This window comes from Chrysochloris asiatica, unplaced genomic scaffold, assembly GCF_000296735.1.
Source record: "Chrysochloris asiatica unplaced genomic scaffold, ChrAsi1.0 scaffold00001, whole genome shotgun sequence".
NCBI lineage: Eukaryota > Metazoa > Chordata > Mammalia > Afrosoricida > Chrysochloridae > Chrysochloris > Chrysochloris asiatica.
Window position 1 is genome coordinate 970,989 of NW_006408519.1, and position 17,863 is coordinate 988,851.

General features: G+C 47.7%; 1 protein-coding gene across 1 annotated transcript in view; it reads right to left on the bottom strand.

Moving 5' to 3' along the window:
- Window positions 1–7,672: 7,672 nt before the first annotated feature.
- Window positions 7,673–17,863, bottom strand: part of NCALD (neurocalcin delta) — a 43,414-nt gene continuing 33,223 nt past the window's right edge. The window contains exons 2-3 of the mRNA XM_006830614.1: window positions 10,252–10,357; window positions 7,673–7,770 (exon numbers count right to left, since the gene is read on the bottom strand). Of these exons, the coding sequence (XP_006830677.1) occupies window positions 7,673–7,770; window positions 10,252–10,357 (204 nt within the window). The remainder of the gene's footprint in view (window positions 7,771–10,251; window positions 10,358–17,863) is intronic.

Sequence of the window (17,863 nt, forward strand, 5' to 3'; positions counted from 1 at the left end):
CCCCTTCCCCCTCCCCACCCCCCGTGCCCCGCCCCGCCCCTTTAAGGGAAACACATCCCGGAGAACCTGAACAGTCTACTTCTTTCTCACCTCCCCACGTCTCCTGAGTGGCTGGACCAAACAAGCTCCTTGGGGAAGCTGTCACAGGTGGGGTACGAGGTAGATGCCCCTCTTAACTGGTCAAAAACCTTCAGGTTGCTCTGGGGAAGGTCATCCCGGGGTTCCCAGTAAGTGGCCATAGGATTTGTACAGGAAGGCATGCTGCTACAATGTAACTAGTAGATGACAGAGCCAGCATGCCTTACTATCATGTACATAGTGTTGATAATATTGCAGTAATATATTTTACCTGTGGTATGTAGGCGTGCATACTGCCATTGTCCTAGGGAGGCACATACCCGGAGACTTGGCTTTCTGCCTCTGCACCTGTTCAGGAGCTGGCCTGATCTGAGCAAGTGGGACTCTCAAGTGGGCATGCCCTGGGACACATTCCATGTTCCCAGAGGAAGCCCCTCTGTGACCACAACTCACCCTCAAGGCCGCTACATTTATCTCTTTGAGGGGCATTTTGCCTGACTCTTCCTTTGAGCTGCCTCTGAGAAAGGTCATATTGCCTGATGTTCCAGCTCCTTCTCCAAGGCTGGTGCCAGGCAGTGCCAGAGCTTTGTGAAGAGGACTGTGCAGGGCTTTGCCATTAGGGTCCTGTTGCTGGGGCCACCTGCAGAACTCCTTGGCGATGCTGGGAATCCTGGACACTGTGTAGTGCCTAACTGTTTACAAGCACGTCCTTCATCTCAAGTGGCTCCTTCAGCCCAACTGCAGTTCTCAGAGCAGTGCCAGCAGCCTACGACCTCCTCTTGGGCCTTCCCTGCCGGAAGCACTGGAAAACGAGGGATTCTCTGCTCCTGGTGGCTGCTGAGAATAATGCCGCAGGAGCTGCCACTCTTCTGCCACCAACCTCAGGAGGGGGTCTGGAGAGCAAATGCCCAAGAGATGAAGAGGAGAAGAAATGAATCGTGGTAGGCCCCTGCTCTCTCTGAGAGGACAGGTGGGTGGTCAAGGGGCTTGTACGCACCCTTGAGGATGGAAGCACTAGCTTTTGGGTAGCCTGGTACATCCCCCAAGCCAAGGTTGTGGATTGTTTGTGAAGCACTTTGATGTCTTACCTGAAGCCCCCCTCTCAGGACACCTTGCCCCTGCTTCCTCTGTCCTGAGGCCCTGGGCAGGACGGGGCGGCTGTTGCCTGTTCAGCTGCTTCTCCCTGATGCTACAGAGGAATTTCATGGACCGGAAAGCAGGTACAGTGTCTAAGAAGGTCTCTAGGTGGGGGCGGCCAGAGGGCACCTTTCTGCATGTCCTCTAGCACATGACTCCTCCTGTGGTGCCAAGGGTTTGCTTCCTGGATTCCACTCTGCTCCCGTTCTGCCCCCTCCTCTGTCAGTGACCACCATGCCCTGGACTGGCAGCATAGGTACCCACATGGGTAAGAATGGGGCTATGCTGTAAGATGGACAAATTCAGTATTGGAGACAGATGATATACTATGCACTTCCCAAGCTCCTTGGAGTAAGCATGGCTTTGAGCATGGTTGGCAGATGAAATGGCCAATATGATTGGGCTGGGGCATACGACTGCAGGAGAAGGGAGCCACAAACAAGATATTTGACAGCTTGCTGCAGGCTCCCTCCCCTTCTCTCTCCAGCTCTTTGGGCCTGTCTTAAGGCAGGACAAATCTGAGATGCTTTTGCTTGGTCCTAAACCCCTGAACAATCACTGTGGTGACCCTAGCCACAACTAAAAGTCTATGAGGCCAACGAGGGTTGATGCCCCCTCCCCCCCAATTTTTACCACCTAACACTCCCTCCCACAGCCCTGCCTCCTCCCCCGCCTCCTTGGAACTTCCATGGCTTTGCTTTAATGTGTCCTTCCCTGTGTATATTAGCAGAGCTTGGATGAATGCTGTCATGTGAAAGTTCCCAAGCAGCAACACTCCAGAATGATAGGAAACCTGCCCCCTCTTCTTTTTTCTGTCCCTTACATGAATCACAGTCAACAAACTTTTCATCCATGGCAGTAGGGGACCCGTGAAGCAAGTGTCTTTCTAATACACCCTCAATTGGTTAGACTTTACAAGTGTGGAAATTGGGACCAACAGAATGCTGCAATTAGATGTCACCTAGGAATTCATTCCGAAAAGATGAAGACACGTCCCAGACCAGAGACTTAGGAAGCATGAAATGATCAAATGTTTATTTTCCTCCTTATTTGAAATCATGGAAATGCAAGAGAAATAGAGGGTTTGTGCCAAATTCTATGAACGGCCCTTTCTTAAAGATAAGCAAGGGAAAATTGATACATGTACAATTCGCTCTCACGTTAAAACAAAAAGATAAACGTAACTTAATAGTTTTGTAAATGGGAGAGGGGGAATCTATAAATAGTTATTTTATTTTTTGTACATTTTTAAGAACAAAATAAATATTCACAACATCAGAGTAAACAGCCACGTCTGTTGCTTTCTTCAAGGTGGGTGTTGGGCTCTTTGCTTGATTAAGAAGCCCTAGTGGTGATGGGGTGACCTTCTGACCCTGAGCTTGAACACAGGGGCATTTCACCTAACTGCAGGGCCCCACCCCAAGGTCCAATGAGACTTCAACTCCTGGTGACTCCATGTGTGAGTAGAATTGGTCACCACACTTCGAAGGCACCTCTAGGTAGATTTGAACCTATAGTCTTTCAACGAGCTGCAGTACCTTTTGCATCACGTAGGAAAAGCACTCGACTGCTAACTGAAAGACTGGCAGTTCAAACCCCCCAGCCATTCCTTGGAGACCCTATACACAGTTGCTATGAGTTGGAACTGACTTGATGCCACTTAACAACAACAGCGTAGGCTTCGAAATGAGAAGGAGGTTGAAGAAACCAGGAGATCTTCAGTATGACCACAGGCCTGCCTCCTCCTCAGCCTCACTCATCTCCACTTGATTCACAAGACCTTTCAGTACCCTGGCCCATCTGGGCCAACGTCTACGTAGAGACTACCACCCATGGCTCAACTCCCAACTTCATCGTGGTGGTCCCGTCCTGGAGTTCTCAGATTGTTTTCTGGAGGCTCAAATCCAGACAACTTGGTTTGCTAGTCTGTTCACTGGTGTTTCATCTGTCAGTAGTAGCTATCCACCATCAGTTTGGAAACGTGGCATTTCTATATTCTTCCACATTTCATTCACTGTATCTCTCTGTCTACAGTTTTCAAATCTTGACTGAAAATTTGCCTCCAAGAAGTTTTCCCTGACTAACTCCAAACTAATGTGTCCCCATCAGCCTTTATATCTGGACCAGTGGGCAAGGAAAAGGAGGCTGGGGAAAGTGCTGAGTGAGGAGACTTCTGGAGAGCTCAGGAGATTAGAAATGGGGCACGGTGGTCAGGATCCATGCCCTACAGCCTTATAAGATGTGTTGTCCTTCCCTTGGCTTGTGGTAGTCATAGTTCTACTATTTGATGAACCCTGATCACCATGTGTATCACTCCCACACACCTGTTTGGACTTGGAGACTCTGGTTGGATAGTCAAAGATGACCATTTATCAGTGCCATAGCGCTTGCCTTCCTCAATATATTCAGTTCCATTCCATGGACCAGGTAACTGATAGATGCTGAGAGATAGACCAGGCACTGGGCAGATGCTAGGGGGAAAGAGACAATTTAGATACAGTCTGCTTTCAAGGAGAATATGTACAAGGTGATATTGTCAGTCAGCACAATGATAGAGGTTTGCCTTTGGGGAGTTGGGGCTGTCATCACCCTAATCTTATTCCAAAACTTTCTTATCCTTAGATATTCACACTGGACTGAGAAGCCACAAAATCCAAACTTCACTTTGGAAAAAAATGCCAACTTGAATGTCAAAGCCCTGTGTTTCTGACGTGTCAGCTGGAATCACTCGGTTCCTTCAGGTTCCCCTAAAGTGGATATATATAGAGAAATGCTTGTGAAGGAGAAAACAGGAGTAGAAAGGGTGAGTCTGCAGACCTCAGAGAAGGTCTGACCCCTGGAAAGGTGAGCAGGAGGAAGAGCCTCAGACTACATACAGCTCAATTATAATAAAAGTCTCAGACAGGTGGGTGTGGGGTCTGTTGGCAGAGGCCACCTACTGGAGGGATCCCACTTTGGACAAGGCTGGCCCAGTGCTAATGCACAGTCAATAACAGGGAGCCCTGGAGCGGGACCTCGGCGTGACTGCCACACTGGAACTGTTAGTCCAATGTGCTGGCTGCAAGGTTCTGTAAAGGAAGGTCTGCCATGACTGTGTCCCATCCACAGACCATGTTTCCTCTAGGGCAGAAACTGTACTCAGGAGGCCACTATCAGGGTCTGGAGCCCCAATAAGGTATGGACTCAGCTAAGGCAGCAATATTGGCATGAAGATGTCATCTTCCAGACTATCACAGCAAACAATTGTTAAGTGCCATGAGTCACTTCCGACTCATAGTGATCCTGGACAGGGTTTCTGTGGAGTAAGTTTGGAAAAGCAGGTTGGACTGCTGACCTTTTGGTCTAGTGCTAATTTTATGGAGCCACTCCAGGGCTCCATATTAAACAATAAGTATGCCTTAATGTCAGACGAAGGCGCTCTGGTAGTGTAGCGGTTATGAGTTGGACTGCTAATCTCATGGTCAGCAGTTCAAGACTACCAGCGGTTCTGCGGAAGAAAGATGAGGCTCGCTGCTCCTGTAAAGATTGACAGCCTCAGCAATCCTATACAGGGTCACTGTGAGTCAGAATCAACTCCACGACACATAATCACTATCACCATCAATGTCACACAAGAAGCAACACAAAATCAACTGACAGATAGCCTACTTCATGGGATTTATAAATACATGTATTACTAGGTCCACTTGTGGAAAAGTCACCCGTGGGACATACTGATGGGACGTGCCTTTGGCACCCCTTTTCCACCCCAAAGGAAGGTATGAAACAGCTGAACACTCTGTTGAGTCCTTCATGTTGTAAGCCACTTTATTTCAGTCCCTTGAACATCACAGGCTGGCTTTATTTCAGATGGAACAGACTCCATTTCCAGAGGTCCCTGAACACAGCAATGACAATGAACGGCCCCACATGGGAGTGACACAAACTCCTTCAGCTTTCTGGGTGCTGCAGAATCCCATGGACAAATTTGAGTGCAACAGATTAAACACATTCAAAAGCCTTTCCTAGACAGAAAGAGAAAGAGGAAAACAGCCCTCTCGAAAGTACAAACTGGGTCAGCGGCAGGCCAGGCTGAGGCCTCTGTCAGTACATTGTGGGGAGGTCGGTGCTCAGGAGCCCTGTGCTTGGCTCTTCTTCTCCAACAGTTAGGGGTCCTCTTCTCTGGTCTCCACCCAAATGTGGGTCCCAGAGGAGAGAGTGAGTCTGACTCAACAAGCTGTCCTAACCGAAGGCAGAACCTAGTAGGCGTTTCCAGCTATTAACTGATACTACTATTTGCTTCACTGGTCCCTCCTCTCCATCACAGCATTCTCCCACCCTTGATGGGCTGGAGCAGGGAGCCTGGGAACCCACTCATGCATGGGCATCCCTTTTCTTCCCTGGTGAGCTAGAGATGTACTGAGGTCCCTTCCACCCATCCAAACAACAGGAGGAACTAAGTCTTGAATTGAGAGCAGAACGAAGTGTCATGAGATTTCTGGAATGGTACTGATGAGTTTGCTGGCCCTCACCCATGCTGTACTCCCTGTCTTACATGAATCCCTTGTTTTCAAAACCAGCTTTGACGACTAATTTCCATGGGGAAATCTGGCAAGTCTCCGTACAGAACTTCTATGAGGAACTGACACTCAGAGAGAGGAAGAGTATGACCATTTGTTAACAGAGTCTGGATCTCAAAATTCAACCTGCGGAACTGGTTCGTTTTTTGTCAATTATACAAATTTGGGTTTTTGTGGCCAGCTAAAATGGACCAAAGCAATACACAGAAACATGGAGGTTAGAATGGACTCAGCATGATTTTTCTTGTGTTTATGAGGTGTGTCTTTCTGTGGTTCGTGTTCTACACGTCTCTGGCAGCAGCGACCCGCTGGAGTCCTGTCTGCTTTCTCTTGTGGCAGATCTCTCCATCTATATCTTTGCGTGTTGGAGATTTTTCATGCCAACTTTTGGTAAGAATGGAACTTGTCTGTAAGGAACCAACTCCACGGCACATAACCAACCAACCGATAAATAACTTGTCTGTGATCAGCAATTTTGACTCTTTTGACTTCAGTTCCAATTAGTGTGCACTAGGCCACCAAACAAAACAGCAACTCAACCTGTGCTATCACTTCTGGAAACAGAAGTCTATAATGAAAGACTCATAGTGAGTCTTGGAAACCACAGCAGCACTTGCCCAAACACTTCTTTGAAAGTTGCTGACACGTGGAAAAGCAATCACTCCAAATGTGGCTCCTACCCATGCCTGTGGGTGGAACCATTTGGGAAGTCCCCAGAATTCATACTATTGGTTCTAGGTCTGCAGAATATCGACATGCTCAGAGAAGCACCACACCTCCAATCTAATGTTGTCAATGAGCTGATGGATGGAGTGGGCAGCCCAGCAGCCTCACCTTTCTTGTTTGAACTTCCCAGTGTTCCAGTGGATATGTCCCGTGAGAACTTGCTCTGCTATTCTCCAGACACTGCCACTCTGGAAAGCCACTCAAAATTAAGGATGGGCCTTCGCCACGGTGACTGTTGACTTCTCTGGAATATCTAGAATATGCCTGTTGATGGGTGCATTTCTGCAAAGACAGATAGAATTTTATAACAAGACGCAGATATTCATCGTCATCGGCTTACTTCACAACAAGCTACTACAAACAGTCATCTGGAATAAGGTTGTATTAATGCTCACGAAACATGCATTTCATTTCAACAAGGCAAAATACTTAATTTGGTCTGCAATACCCAATATTTTATATACAGCAATTTTCTTTTTTAAAATCACAATAGGCAACAAGATGAGTCTGATTTTGGAATATAAGTTACCATTTGTGTTTAATTTCCAAAGAAACTCATATCAGCTCAACTAGTGTAAACTTGTGAAAAAAATAGCTGAGCCATGCTTTTCCTCTCTTCTATTTATTACCTCAAAATGTTCACAGCTTAGAAACTACAGCCTTCTGAAGAAGAGGGTGGAGCTAGGCCCCACAGGGGACTTCCCCAAGCTCCTTTAAAAGCCTTGCCCCAGAGGGTAGCTTGTTTTTGGGGAGTCCATCACCCTTTGGGTGTGTGCCACAGCTACCCAGGTAGGGCATTTCTGTCTTTCAAACAAGCCCCTCAAAGCTCGCAGTAGAACTGGGCTGGATTTGTTCTCTTCTCTGGCCTCACCAAGTCTTGGTTTCAGAACAGACATTAGAATTGAGAGAAAAAAGCATAAGGATAAAGCATTGTTGGAACATTGAACACCACAAAGTCTGTGCACGACATCACGGTCCCTGCTCTCCACAAGCGCGATGGAGCACTGGGCATTCCCACGAAGCATCCACGACAAAAGAAGCAGAAGGCAGCCCAGAGGAAGGTGCATCTGGACACACGGGAGACAGCATCACCATCAATAATGTTTGGCAAAATGGTTAAAAAGAAAAATCAAAAGGGAACATGAGCAGCTCTGGGATTCACGAGGGGGACTTTAGAATTGGCCGGCGCTGCTTGGGTCACACTGCAGGAGGCGGACGATGGACGGGTCACTTTTGGCCCCTCGGATGAATTCCTCCAGGGAGAGTTTACCTAGAAAGCAAGAGGACAGGTGAGTGACTCTGAGCATCTGCGTGAACCAACACTCTTCCTCCTGCTTCAGGGAGGCAGCAGTCTCTCACCTCTCCCCACAGGCGGCCCAGCACTAATGTCTCCTGTAAAAGCCCTGCTTGCTTGTCCTGCCGGAGGCCGGAGGCTCTGCTGCCTACTTACACAGTGAGCTCTTTGGGTCAACACACTGCCCGGAGCGGAGCGTGCACTGTGCAGGCCTGGGGCTGGGCTGGGGAGAGGGTGCTGGCTAAACTCAGCATGACCAAGTTTCAGCTCCAGGCAACGTGTAGACTCACTCAGTATGAGCCTTTGGAAGATGAGCTGGGATCTTGGGGCATCAAAGCTGTTCCCACAATGTTCCTGGAGAACTTTCTGGGCCTTTGATTGTGGCAGAGGCTCACCCAGCCAACTGGGTTGAGGGACGCTGGATATAAGCAGTTACTGTTCTGGACAACACGTGCGAACTCTTGGGCCTCCATCCGGGGAGTTGACTGTGCCTCAGTCATGGCAGGGAGGTTCGGCAGCCTGGGATTCACTCCTTTCCTTCCCGTGTGAGCTAGAGTTGTACTGAGTTCCCCTCTAGGGTGTCTGTCTATCACTACTGTCATGGGAAGGGTCAAACCCTAAAAGCAAACTCACTGTCATCAAGCCAGTTTCAACTCACAGAGACTCTTTAGAGGGTTTTCAAGGCTGAAAACCTTCATGGGAGCAGACAGCCTCATCTTTAGACCTCAGAACAGCTGGTGGGTTTGAACTGCCGACTTGTGGTTAGATGCCTTACCCATCGTGCCACCAGGGCTTCTTAAAATAAAAAATGGCTACGTAATACATTCATATTTTGGATACAGGTGTGTCTCACTTCAGACTGACTTGACTGGGCATTGCTCTCCACTTTGTCCTATTCTTTCTCTTGGCAGGAGCTCCGCCAGAGAGGACTTTTTCTGTCCGTTCTTCCAAGGGCAGACTTACAGCCTCACTGCATGGGAGGACACCCAGTCATGTCCTCCAGATCCAGCTCTGTCCTCTGGCCTCAGTTATAGTCCTAACTGCCCTGAGATTGGGTCTTGAAAGAAAGACCTGGGGACCTGCTTCTGAGAAACCAGCCACTGAAAACTCGAGGGGCACAGTTATACTCTGATGCACACGGAGTCACCGTGAGGTGGATACTGACTTGAATACAGCTGAAACAGAATTGCTCTCTCATTTTTCAATACCTTTCAAATCCAGGTATGACGGGAGGTCCTCCTCAGAGATGCCAGCAACCATGTCTTTCCCTTCACTTCAAATCCCTCTCCCAGAGTCTGTTTTGCCTTTATTCAGACTCACTTTACTTTCTTGAAGGAAGAAAGGCAGATTTTGTTTTGTTTTGTTGTTCTCTTCAGAATGCGCCCTCTGAGGTTTAGTGCCCTAGTCCATTTTCATAAGCCACACCCCTGCCTGTGCAGTGCTTATAATGGTGACAAATTCACCCCTCTACAAAAGGAGTCCTGGTGTGGCACTGTGGGCTAATGTGCCAGACTGCAAAGTTGTTTGAACTGCAAGGTTGGTGGTTCAAGCTCACCAGCTGCTCCTTGGAAACCCTATACAGGATTGCTATGGGTCGGAACCGACTCGATGGCACTTAACAACAACAAAAGGAACAACAGAATGTAATAGACATAAATGTGCCTGTGTAGAAGAAACAAAACAAACCATGGAAGGGAGAGACCCGAGCTGTCGCTTGTACACTCCCAAGTCCCCCAGTACTGGAAAGCATGCCTGGGGTAGAACAAACCCTAGGTTCCCCATATTAATCTGGCTCTGTTGGGTTAATGACCTGTCCACCTCAGAGTTGCTCTGGGGCTAACTTTCAGGTAGGCCTTGACTGTTCTCTTCAAGTAAGAGAGACACAAAAAGCTACAACCAAGAGGAGGTTAGTGGCCAGAGGTTCCTCAAGGGGAATAACTCTGCTAGGCAGGGCCAAAGCTTTGTGTCTCCGGGCTAAGACACCTCATAGTGCCTTCCACTAAAAACCTCTCTTCCTGCATACCCCCACCACCCCACGTCCCACTCCATTTTTCCTCTTAGGAAAGCACTGGGCCGCTAGCTAGTGAGCTCAGCTTGGGCTTTATGACCCTATGATCCTGGAAGCTGAGTGGAGATGCTGAATGCATTGCCTAGGGTACCACCCTGCATTGTCTCTGGTTTATTCTTTCCTGCTTCTGTATGTCTGGGCTGGAGAAAGGCCTAAAAGGAGGAGAGAAGGGCCTACAAAGAAGGCATTTCTCCCCCAGAGGGCTCAGGCTCCAGTGGCTACCCCAGTCATCCTGCCTCTTGCCCACAAGGAGTCACTTCCACACAGGGCCGGAGCCAGGTCCCTGAGGCCAGAATTTTGTCCTTGAGTCACATCTCCCTGTCTGGACTCCCCCTGTCCCCTCCTGAAGCCCCTACCCTGAGCCAAGAAATTCAACCATGGCATCTTACCATCTCTGTTGGTGTCCATCTGGCGGAAAATCTTTTCTGTCCTTTTCTCTGGGGTCGACTCATCTTCAGGCATTTTCATTACAGATGAAACCATCTTATAGATTGCCTGGGGACAGAAGCCATATGGTAGTAAGACAGAAATGTGATCAGGTCCCAAACAAACCTATTATTAACCCTCTCAAGTACAGGTGAGAAGAGGATCCTCCCCATTTCAGCAGGGAGCTAGCAGGTCCCCGAAGATGTACTGTTGTCACAGATGACCCAGTTACTGGTGTGACCAGCTAGACCAGCAGTCAGTGAGGACCTTCACAAAGACACAGTGGACTCTGTGACTCAAACTTCAATACTCATGAGAAACACCTCCTGTCCCAGGGTTTTGTTAAAATCTGATTGAGTAGGACTGGAGTCCTGGTGTGGCTCTGTGGGTTAATGCGCCAGACCACAAAGTCATTTGAACTCCAAGGTCGGTGGTTCAAGCTCACCAGCTGCTCCTTGTAAACCCTATACAGGGTCACTATGGGTCGGAATCGACTCGATGGCACTTAACAACAACAACAATGTGGGGCCCGGGACCCTGCATTTCTAACAGAGTCCCCGTTGAAGCTGCTGTTGCTATTCTGAGGATGCCACAGTAAGGTATAAGGGTAATTCCAATCCCAGAGAGGTAAGTGAGTTGCAGATGGCAGTTTCTAAGTAGGTTGGCAAGGATAGCAAACACCTGCTAGTGTACAAGGGCCCATTCGCCTCCTAGGCAGACACTATCAATCCATCCAAAGGTTGTTTCTCCATCATTGGCAGTGCTCTTGCATTCCTTCTCAACAGGGTATCCCCAATTAGCCTGCTGGGATTGACACTCAACATGGGAATGATCAGCCATGCCAGCTTTGGATTAAATAACTATGCAACTTTCAAAAAGTAAACAAAAAGGCAAAAACCAGTTGCCGTAGAGTGGACGCCAACTCAAGACAACCCTATGTGTGTCAGAGTAGAACTGTGATCCAGAGAGTTTCCAATGGATGACTATTCAGAAATAGATCCTGTGGGTGGACTCAAACCTCCAATCTTTTAATTAGCAGCCAAACACATTAACTGCTCGCATCCCCCAGGGACTCCTATGTAACCTCAGGTTATGTGTCAGAACTGGGTGTGTCTGGGAAATCTAGAGTCTGGAAGCAAACTCTCCCAGTATCCATGGCCTCCCCTACTCATTGTGCCCTCCCCACAATACTTAGGAAGGGACTGGGAGGCCGCAGATGTCAGAGTTAGTTTTTAGTCTGGAGAAATAAAGCAAACTCATTATTTTTATCTTTAGGCTGTTGTTGTGAGGTGCTGTCAAGTCAACGCCAATTCATAGTGACCCTATGCACAACAGAAGGAGGAACTGCCCCATCCTGGGCCAACCTCAACATGATTGTTATGTTTGAACCCATTGTTGCAGCCACTGCATCCATCCATCTCATTGAGGGTCTTCTTCTTATTCCCTGACCCTCTACTTTACCAAACATGATGTCCTTTTCCAGGAACTGGTGCCTACTGATACATGGTGTTGGAGAAAGTATCATTCTGGACTGTCAAAAGAACAAACAAATCTGTTTTGGAAGAAGTACAGCCAGAGTACTCCTTAGGAGCAAGGATGACAAGACTTCACTCATATTGTGGACATGCATACCTTCCCAGATTCTAAACTACCCAGTGTCCCCTTGTTCTGTTCTAACGACTGCCTCTTAGCGTACGTACAGGTTCTACACAGGCACAACAAAGTGTTCTGGAATTCCCATTCTCAGTGCTATCCAGTTTGTCATGGTCCATAGGAGGATGCCTTTGTAAAATGAATAAAGCACAAATAAACATCTTTCTGGTATTCTCTGCTTTCAGTCAAGATCCATCTGGCATCAACGATGATCCTTATCTTTCTCTGAATTTGGCTCGAATTTCTGGCCACTTCTTGTCACTGCACTGCTGCAACTGTTTATGAATCGTCTTCAGCAGAATTTTAATTGCATGTGATACTAATGATATTGTTTGATGACTTCAGCATTCTACTGGGCTGCCTATCTCCGGAATGGGCATAAATATGGATCTCTTCCAGTCGGTTGGTCAGGTATCTGTCTTCCAAATTTGTTGTCATAGACTGCTGAGTGATTCCAGCACTGTATCAGTTTGTTGAAACAATTCACTTTGTATTCTGTCAGTTCCTGGGGCCTTGTGTCTTGCAGGTTGGACTTCTTCTTTCAGTACTATTGGTTCTTGATCCCGGGGATGGTTGACTGCTGACTGGGTGTCATCGAATTGTAAACCTGTATAGAGTTTCTGAGGCTATAAATCTTTATGGGAGCAGAAAGCCTCTTTCGCCCACAGAGTGCCTAGTGGACCGAAACTGCTGATTCTGTGATTAGCAGCCCACTATACTGTCGGACAATCTCTTTGATATCCTATGTGAGTAAAGTTTTACTAAAAGTAATACAGAAATGACTGCAAGCATACATTGACTTTCAGGGGTTCAAGCCGGATTCAAAAGAGGCCATGGAACGAGGCATATCATTGCTGATGTCCGATGGATTTTGGCTGAAAGCAGAGAATATCAGAAAGATGTTTACCTGTGCTTTATTGACTATGCAAAGGCATTCGATTGTGTGGATCATGACAAGCTATGAACAACATTGCGAAGTATGAGTATTCTGGAACATTTAATTGTGCTCATGAGGAATCTGTACCTGGACCAAGAGGCAGTTCGAACAGAACATGGGAACACTGAATGGTTTAAAATTAAGAAAGGTGTGCGATAAGGTTGTATTCTTTCACCACACTTATTCAACCTGTATGCAGAACAAATAATCCGAGAAGCTGGCTTACATAAAGAAAAACATGGCATCAGGATTGGAGGAAGACTCATTAACAACCTGCGATATACAGATGATACAACCTTGCTTGCTGAAAGTGAAGAGGACTTACAACATTTACTGATGAAGAACGACGACACAGCCTTCGGTATGGATTGCATCTCAATGTAAAGAAAACAAAGATCCTCACCACTGGACCAATAAACAGCATTCTTATCAATGGAGAAAAGACTGAAGTTGTCAAGGACTTAATTCTTCTTGGATCAACTATCAACACTCACGGAAGTAGCAGTCAAGAGATCAGACGACGTATCGCATTAGGCAAATCTGCTGCACAAGACCTTTTTAAAGTGGTGAAGAGCAAAGATGTCAGCTTGAGAACTAAGGTGTGCCTGACCGAAGCCATGCTATTTTCAATAACCTCATATGCATGTGAAAGCTGTATAGTGAATAAGGAAGACCGTAGAAGAATTGATGCTTTTGAGTTTGGGTGTTGGAGAATATTGGAAATGCCATGGGCTGCCAAAAGACCCAATAGAGCTGTGTTGGAAGAAGTGCAGCCAGAGTGCTCCTTGGAGGCCAAGATGGCCAAACTTCGCTCCCATACTTCAGACGTGTTGTCAGGAGGGACCAGTCGCTGGAGAAGGATATCATGTTTAGTAAGGTGGAGGGTCAGAGAAAAAGAGGAAGACCCCCAATGAGATGAATTTGCCTAGTGGAAGCATCGATGGCCTTAAGCGTGGCAACAATAGTGAGGTTGGCCCAGGATCGGGCAGTGTTTCATTCTGCTGTGCATAGGGTCGCTATGAGTTGGTACTGACTTGATGGTACCTAACAACAATAACATACTGTCAGTGTTCCTGTTCCTTAGATCCTAGGGATGTTGTTAGGTTCCATCAAGTTGTATGGATTTATTGTGACCCTATGCACAACAGAATGCCTGGTCCTGTGCCATCCTAACTGAGGAAAGTACCCCAAAGAAAGTCATGTGCCCTTAAAAGATGATGTTCTAGGGAAATTGGACTGCTAACAGAAAGATCTGTAGTTAGAACCTACCAGCTTCTCCATGGGAGAAAAGATCTTGCAATCTGTTACCTTATAACCTAGAAACCTTATGAGGCAGCTCTGCTTTGTCATGTGGGTCACTATGAGTCAGAATTGACATAACAACACACAATAGGGAGCTTCCTTGGGGGATGAAGACTGAACAAAGATGCAGGAAGTGTAGGGTTAAAGCAGTGAGGGGACAGAGGGAGTAGTGCATGCACAGATGCCCAGACTTGGGAACACGGCAAGAAGATGGCTTAAGATGTGGCTCAAGAGGAGGGCTTATTGTTGTTAAGTACCATTGAGTCAACTCCAACTCATAGATACCCTGTATAGGTTTTTTCAAGGAGCAGCTGGTGGCTTTGAGCTACTGACCTTGTGGTTTGAAGTCCAGTGCTGATCCGACAGCACCACACCAGGAGCAGGTAGCAATAGATTAATCAAGGGTCTCATAGGCCATTTAAAGGCATTTGTTTTTATCAAAAAGCTTCAAATCAATGGGTGATATTAAATTTGCTTTCCCTAGCAGCATCCACTTCCTGCATGCACCTCTCTTCCTCCGTTTGCAGGTGATGCTGTTTGGAGAGTTAAAACATCATCATTCAGCAAGTATTTATTGTGTGTCTGCTATGGTTCAAACTCACCAGTCGCTCCTCAGAAACCTATACAGGGTCACTATGAGTTGGAACTGACTGGACAGCACTTAACAACACCATGGGATTAACACTGCCCCCTAGTGGGGACCCAATTGTCTATAAGCTTGTTCTGATTTCTCATTTATCTTACCAATTATTCTAACCAAGAACTTGGGAGTCACTGTGTAGGAAACAAAAAATGCCCTGCCTTTTATAAGTGTGATTTAAACAAATGTAGCTCTAGTGGCACAGAGAGGTAAGCACTCAGCTTAACCATTCGAACCCACTAGTCGCTTTGCCAGGAGAAAGATGTGGCAGTCTGCTTCCATGTAGGTTACAGCCCTGGAAACACTGTGGGTTGGTCTACTGCGTCCTATAAAGTTGCTGTGAGTCAGAATTGACAACCGGTAGTCATTCTGTGTAATGGTTTAATAATTGTTAGGAAGTCCTCACCCAGATTACCTCTGGGTCCCACCATAGTGAACGAATCAGGGATTGTACTTTTATAAAAGGCTTTCTTGATCCCCAACCCCATGATGTATTCAGACCTTGCATCCCAAGGAGCATCCCTTGGAATCCTCAGTCTTTAAGAATTAATACTCACCCTCCTGGCCCAAGTTTCAACTAAGCAGTATAACAACACTAGTAAGGTATGATCACCATGGAATGGTCAACCATTCAAAATGAAAAGGGCAACATTTGCCAAGGACAAAGTTGAGAAGGGTTGGGAAGGTAGGTGTAATGGAAATAGGAATCACAGGGAGGAGGCAGGATAACTGTTGTTGCATGGAATGAGTTGTAATCATTGAGATGAAACAAAGTGTATGGTTTGTTGAACATAAAACTGGTGGGTGATCTGCTCTGTAACCTTCACTCAATTCACAATAAATAAATATACGAAAGGGAAAAAAAATAGAATTGGAATTCATAAAATTCACCTTCTTGTGATTCTAATGGGAAGTCAACTGTATAATCTAGAAGTTACCACTTTCATGCTCTTTGCTGACCAGATGAATGAATGACTAAGCAAACTGAAGAATGTCTGTTAGGAAAGGTGACATTCATACTCAACAGGAAGTCTTGGGGAGAATTTGTCTTTAGCTATAAGGAGCTCTGGTAGCGTAGTGGTTACGAATCGGACTGCGAACCGCAAGGTCAGCAGTTCGAAACTACCAGCTGCTCCGCGGGAGAAAGATGAGGCGTTCTGCTCCCGTAAAGATTTACAGCCTCGGAAACCCTGTACAGGGTCGCTATGAGTCGGAACCGACTCCACGGCACATAACAACAACAACAATTGTGCTAAAAGAAGAGATTTGGGGCAGAGAAATGTAAAACCAGTTGCCCTGGAGTTGATTTCAATTCATGGGAACCCTGTGTGTATCAGAGTAGAACTGTGCTCCACAGGGCTCTCCATGAGATTTGGGAAGTAGATCATGTAGGCCTTCCTCCCAAGATGCCTGTGGCTGGGCTCAAACCTCCAGTCCAGGTGCAGCAGAATACATTACCTACTAGCGCTACCCAGGGACTCCCACAGAACCATGAGGGCCAGTTAATACAAAACAAGGGCAATGAAAACAACAACAAAATGCTGTAAGAATAAACATAAACCAAAACAAAGCAGAAGGTAGGGTGCCCTTACTGAGTGGATTCCAACTCACACTGACCCCAAGTGATAGACTAGAAGTGCCCTCACAAAGTTTTCTTGGTAGTAATCTTTATGGAAACTGACTGCCAAGTCATTTCTCCTGTTAAGCAGTTGGATGTGTTCAAACTGCCAACCTTTTGGTTAGCAGCCATGCATTTAGCCACTGTGCCACCAAAGCTCCTTAGGACAATATGGTTATTGTAGTTAAGTACCATCGAGTCAGTTCCAACTCATAGCGACCCTGAACAGGGTTTCCAAGGAGTGGCTGGTAGGTTTGAACTGCCAGCCTTAGAGTTCAAAGTGACCTTGTGGTCCAGTGCTTATACACAAGGTCTGGGAACATTGCAGGTTTGGGGAGTAAGCAAGCCCCACCTTTAAAAAAAAAACACAACATTTCCATGTATGGACTTCCGGTTTGCCAGGGCGGCCAGGCGGTACTTGTGAGTGGGGGCTCTGGGATGGGGGGGGAGAAGCTTGCGAGTTGAGCCTCCCAGGTGGGAATTTACAGTCTCACGGCCCGCGTAAATCTTAGTGCGCCAGAGCCTTAGACCCGTTTCTTTGAGAAATCACTGTGCAAGGAATTACAGGCTTTTTAAAAGGGCGCCGCGGCATCCCCAGCTCCTTTGGGCTTGGGGGGGCGGGGCAGGAACCAGCTCATGTGGAGCCTCCAGTGGCTGGGAGACTCAAACAGAGAGATCCACTGGTGACACCTACCCCAAGGGGGGATTTCTGCCCATACAGTGGACAGAGGGAAGTTAGCTTAGGAGAGGAAAAAGAAAAATAAATAAAAAAGCCTGCAGAAAAAAGAGAAGTGGTGACTATCTGACGTCATCAGGCGCGGACTGTGCCTGCTTGAGCCATTTCTGCCCTGCCTAATTGACCCGTGTGTTCCCGGGGCCCGCCGGGCGCGTGCGCACATAGGCGAGCAGCTGCCAGCCTGCCCGAGCCGCATACCGCGGGCCTGCCAGACGCGCAAAAGCGAGCAACCCGCCTCCCGCTGAACCAAGCAGCGTCCCTCAGGCACCGACTGGGCCTGCCCGAGCCACTCCTGCCCTACCCAATTGACCCGTGTGTTCCCGGGGCCCGCCGGGCGCGCGCGCACACAGGCGAGCAGCTGCCAGCCTGCCCGAGCCGCGTACCACGGGCCTGCCAGACGCGCAAAAGCGAGCGACCCACCCCCAGCGTCCCTCAGCCCTGCTGGGCGTGCACCGGCAAACAGCTCACCTCACGCTCAACTGAACCGCGGAGCGCGGGGGCAGGCAGCCCACCTCCTGCCGCGAGCACCCACTGGGGAACCCCATTTGGGTCACCCCTTTATTTTTATTATCTTTTATCTTAGAAGGTTCAGGAGGAGCCCCGACGTGGCACTGAGGTCTGGGGTGCCACTACAAGGACACCTGAATTACAGGGTCAGGGGTCCACGCCCACCAACCGCTCCTCAGAAA